Here is a 4,649-nt window from a genome sequence, read left to right as displayed (position 1 = left end):
CAAATATTTGCAGGGTGCTGTTTCTCCACCCGCACATTTTGTGAGTCATGGCTACATGCAAACTTGACATAGTGAGGGGTGCTTTTCCTTCTATTTCTCTCCGTTTGTTTGTGAGTAAATTTGCCAGGAGTTTTTGTAGCATTTGAGTCATTTCTTGTATTTTTTCAGGAAAACATTCAACTAAAAGCAACTTCTCCATAAACTGTACAATTGGAACGTAGACAAAGTTAATTAAGGGGTGAAAAATGTAAAAGATTAAACTGGCTGTTACTTGGATGCTTTTTAAGATTGCGTTTCTTTACAGGCTGTGTTTTCAGCTTTCAGGAATGTGCTTTCCAGGGCAACTCTGAAACCCATGGAGGAAATGGATTTCTGTATAATCACAAGATCATTAAACCCTAAGTCGAGATTAAAGGTTTAATGCGTTTCTGGTGACCCAGCTGAAAATTCTTTCATTACTATTTAAAGATCTTTTTTCCCCCAAATGTTTTGCCAAAAAGACAAAGCAAATAGGATATTACTCACATTACCTGGAAAACCTCAGGTTCTCAAGGGCTCTAAAAAAGAGACACAAATCATCAGGTCTTACCTTAATATCCACATGTTGTTTTAAGCTTCTAACGTTAAAAAAAATATATGTAATGCAAATCACTGGAGCTGCTTAATATATCAAATGGCAGTTGCTATTGGTATATCAATCCATGCATTACTGCAAAGGACAGCTATTAGGATTTGGGTCATGCATTCAATCCAATGAAAATAATGTGTTGATTACAAATAGAGTATTAACAGAAAATGTGGATATTTTGTACTCAGTATCCTCACTGCAATATTCAACAGCAATATTTTAATGCTATGTTTTCCTAATACGGTGAAGCTCTACAACTTACAACTAAATACATTTTCATTTGTCTGATGTTGACAACTAAACGTTGGGTATAATGGAAAGAAATCACCTGATTTCACATTTTTGCAGAATTGTTTTATGGGCATCATCTAATTCCTAATGTTCAAGTCTCTCAAGCAGGGGTTAAGGTAAATGTTATTTTTATTTTGAAGAACATGGTTAAAAAAAATACAGCAATAATTCTCTGATTATTTTATTTTATCAACCTAGTCATATTTTTCCCCTCTGCAAACACAATGCATAAAAGGACAAGAGCACTGGGTGTATTGTAGTTCACATAAACAGGCTTCCTCCCTCAGTTTGATTAGATATACATATAAAAAGTAAGAGAAATTTTATCAGTTTTATTGTGTTTTTTGATTAAATGGCACTTTCAATCAGAATAACTGGAATCCTGAGTTGCACTCTTTCTTTCTTTTTTATTTCTATCCAGGTATCTAATTATTTGACCAACTTATAGACACTAATGGTTTGAATATTTCCTGTTTGAAAAATGCTTTGACTCAACAGTTTGTCAAGGTTAAAACAACGTTTGCACAAGTTTGCAAATTTGCACAAGTCCAAACTTGGCTTACAGTGTTAGGAGGATATAAAGGATTACTGGAATTGATGTTTCTGAATCTCCCCCTCTGTTTATTCAGTATCAACTACAGAACTTAAGAAAATTCAGAATAGATCACACTTTAAAATATTTTATTAAATATCTTCACTAAATGTATCTCCACACAAGTAGTAAAACTTACAATCATTACAGTTTTATTTATTAGACAATATTAACTGAACTGGCAGAGAGTTTACTTTGTAAAACATGTTGCTTAGAAGGTTTGTTCTTTTTTTTTGGCAATATCATTTTATTTTTAAATAATGGTCTTGCAATACTCTCATATTATAAAGATGAATCTAATGAGAAAATGCATTCTGAACCAGAAACACATGATTGGCTTTGTTATATCTATCAATAAGTATGTTTATCCTCAGCAGCCTCTGAAGTGTTCACTGTCCACATCCCGTAGGTCCTGTCCTGCCATATTTGGTGGACTTGTGCATGTAATGTTGTTATATATGGTGATTGTACTGTCAGGTTCTTCAGCTTCTGCATGGGTCTTTACTTGCCGAGGGATGACTTGAGGATTCTGTAAGCTGTAGTTTCTGAGTGGGAGTGTCTTGCAGTCACATTTCCACTGGTTTCCAGACAGCAGAAGTTTCTCCATGTTCTCTGAGAAATTGGTGGCTATGCTTGTCAAGGCATTGGACCGTAGGTCCAAGTAGCGCAGGCGAGGAAGTACCTGCTTTGTGCCATTCTGCAAAAACTGACGACAATCATTATTGGACAACAGAAGGTACTCCAGATTCCCAAGACCAGAGAAAGTGTGATCTGTGAAAACCTCCAGCTTATTGACACTTAAATCCAATCCTAGGAGGCCGATCAGATCCACAAAACTCTCATCCTCCACCACAGTGATATTATTCTGTTGAAGGAAAAGCCTCCGTAAACCAGAGAGACCACTAAAAGCTAGAGCTGTCACTCTCGTGAGGCAACCTCTGTCAAGATGTAAGCTGTGAAGTTTTGACAGACTTTTAAACATGTTGTCAGGCAGACTTTGGAAGCAGCTCCCAGACAGGTTTATGACAGCTACACGGGACAAGCCAGCAAAACTTCCCATTCGTGCTTCTTGTACTTGATTGTGATCCAGCTCTAGAACCTCCAGATGGCCAAGTCCTTCGAAGACCCTCTCCCCTAGAGTTCTGATCCTGTTGTAACTCAGCCTTAATTCCTCCAAGTACTGCAGGTCACGGAAAGTCCTGGGCCTTAAACCGGTGATAGAGTTGTTGGAAAGGCGCAATACATGAAGACTGTGCAAGCCTAGGAACGTGTCTTCATGCAGAGAAGTCAGTCTGTTGTTTCTCATGTCCAGCCATCTGAGCGACTTCATGCCTACAAACGCCCTGGGTGCTACTGTCCCAATCTGATTCTGGGCCAAGTAAAGCTTTTGCAATTTAGTAAGTTTAACAAACACATTAGCTTTGATTACTCTTAGGTAATTTCCTGTCAGATCAAGCTCTTTTAGCTCACCAAGGTTTTGGAATAGCTGCGGCTGCAAGTAAGCAAGTCTGTTTCCTGCAAGGTTCAGCTCTCGCAAACCTACCAGATCATTGAAAACGGTTTCTGGCAAGACTGTAAGGGAGTTCCATCCTAGATTTAGAAACCACAATTGTGAGAGCCCAGCAAAAAGTCTTTCATCAATGCGACTGATCTGATTGTTATGTAGGCTAAGTGAAGCAAGGTTAGGTGTGTTCTGGAAGACTGGAGCTGGTAAAACACGGAGGCGGTTTCTCTCAAGGTGCATGTGGGCTAGGGATCGGAGGCCTCTGAAAACCTGAGGGTCAAGGGTCAACAGCTGGCCACTCTGAAGATTCAAAAAGTCCAGGTTGCTTAGATCCCTAAAAGATGCTGCGGGGAGGGAAGTAAACAAGTTTCCATCTAGCCAGAGAATTTGTGTGGTCAGTGGTATGTCAGCTGGTACTTGAGTTAAGTTTTGAGCACTGCAGTAGACGTTGAACTCCAAGCTGTACTCATCATGCACACAGCTGCAGCCTTTTGCACATTGTACGGGATCCTGAGACACCATCTGTCCAGCTGTGTCTGGGTCTGGCAACACTACTGATGCTCCCAGTACCAACACACTCAGCAGTATAATGGTTTGCATTCCAGCTATAGACAAAGAATTAAAATCAAATCAAAGGTTAACTGTTGACCATTAGGGAAAATCTGTTCATTTTAAATTAGAGTCAGTTGAATAATTCTGCTACTTAAATGTCTAATCCATCCTGCTTACCTGTAGTTGCTGAGGACTCAATTTAAAGTGGACAGGCTGTGAAACACTGAATGGCTGATGCTTGTGCAATTGTTTGTATGCTGAACGGAAAGAATGCCAAGCCCACAAACTTTTTTTTTAAGTCAGCTGCACTGAATGTTCACCATTAACCCATTCATATCCATCTTCCATTCATCATACCTTCTTCATATACTTTTATTTCAGATGTTTTCAAAAAGCAAACTTAACATGAAAATTAAACATTTGACCTGACTTGGTTTTTTACAAACTTTGAAAGACATTTTCATCAATGGAGGTTTATACTAAAATAGTTTTTAGGTGTTAACTAACAGCAAGACCCAGTGCTGAGTAGAAACCATGATCAATTTCAACTTATGACTCAAAGTTTAGTTGCAATATGTAACTTCTGACTATCTCAAGTATGTTTAAGGAACCATTCCTATGATACCAGCAACTGAAAAAGGAACAGTGTGTAGGTGCCTTTTCTGCTTTATTTACTCAGCTATCCGGTCTGGGGTCCGAAGGTTCCAGAGGTCCATTTCCTAATCATATAAATGATTGTAATGGCTAACGTTCTGTTTACTCTTTTAAATGGTATCAGGGTTCTTTATACATTCATGAAATGGTCATGGCCTGTGGGGGAAGCCAGTCTAACTAACACTGTCTCTTTGCACATGAATTGTGTTGATCTGATCCAGTACTTTGTCATGTATATCCATCTGCACCCCTTTGTTATTACTACTATTATTATTATTATTATTATTATTATTATTTTGTTCATCTATTGATTGGCTTGTTTCAGGGCTTCACTGTTGTGTTGTTTGTAGCACCGCTGCCCTGCAGCAGGAAGATTGTAGATTTGATTCATGGCCTTGGGTCTTTCAACATGGTGTTTGCATTTCTCC

General features: G+C 38.6%; 1 protein-coding gene across 1 annotated transcript; it reads right to left on the bottom strand.

The window, feature by feature from the left end:
* Positions 1–1,587: 1,587 nt before the first annotated feature.
* igfals (insulin-like growth factor binding protein, acid labile subunit) lies at positions 1,588–3,842 on the bottom strand. Its single transcript, XM_038287796.1, has 2 exons — positions 3,745–3,842; positions 1,588–3,620 (listed from the first exon to the last, which is right to left on the bottom strand). Exon 2 carries the CDS (start codon positions 3,613–3,615, stop codon positions 1,882–1,884), a length of 1,734 nt encoding a protein of 577 aa, XP_038143724.1. The 5' UTR covers positions 3,616–3,620; positions 3,745–3,842; the 3' UTR covers positions 1,588–1,881.
* Between the last annotated feature and the right edge of the window lie 807 nt (positions 3,843–4,649).

The sequence above is a fragment of the Cyprinodon tularosa genome, unplaced genomic scaffold (genome assembly GCF_016077235.1).
Source record: "Cyprinodon tularosa strain WSP-4 unplaced genomic scaffold, ASM1607723v1 ctg246, whole genome shotgun sequence".
Lineage (NCBI taxonomy): Eukaryota > Metazoa > Chordata > Actinopteri > Cyprinodontiformes > Cyprinodontidae > Cyprinodon > Cyprinodon tularosa.
This window is presented reverse-complemented; position numbering and strand designations above follow the sequence as displayed.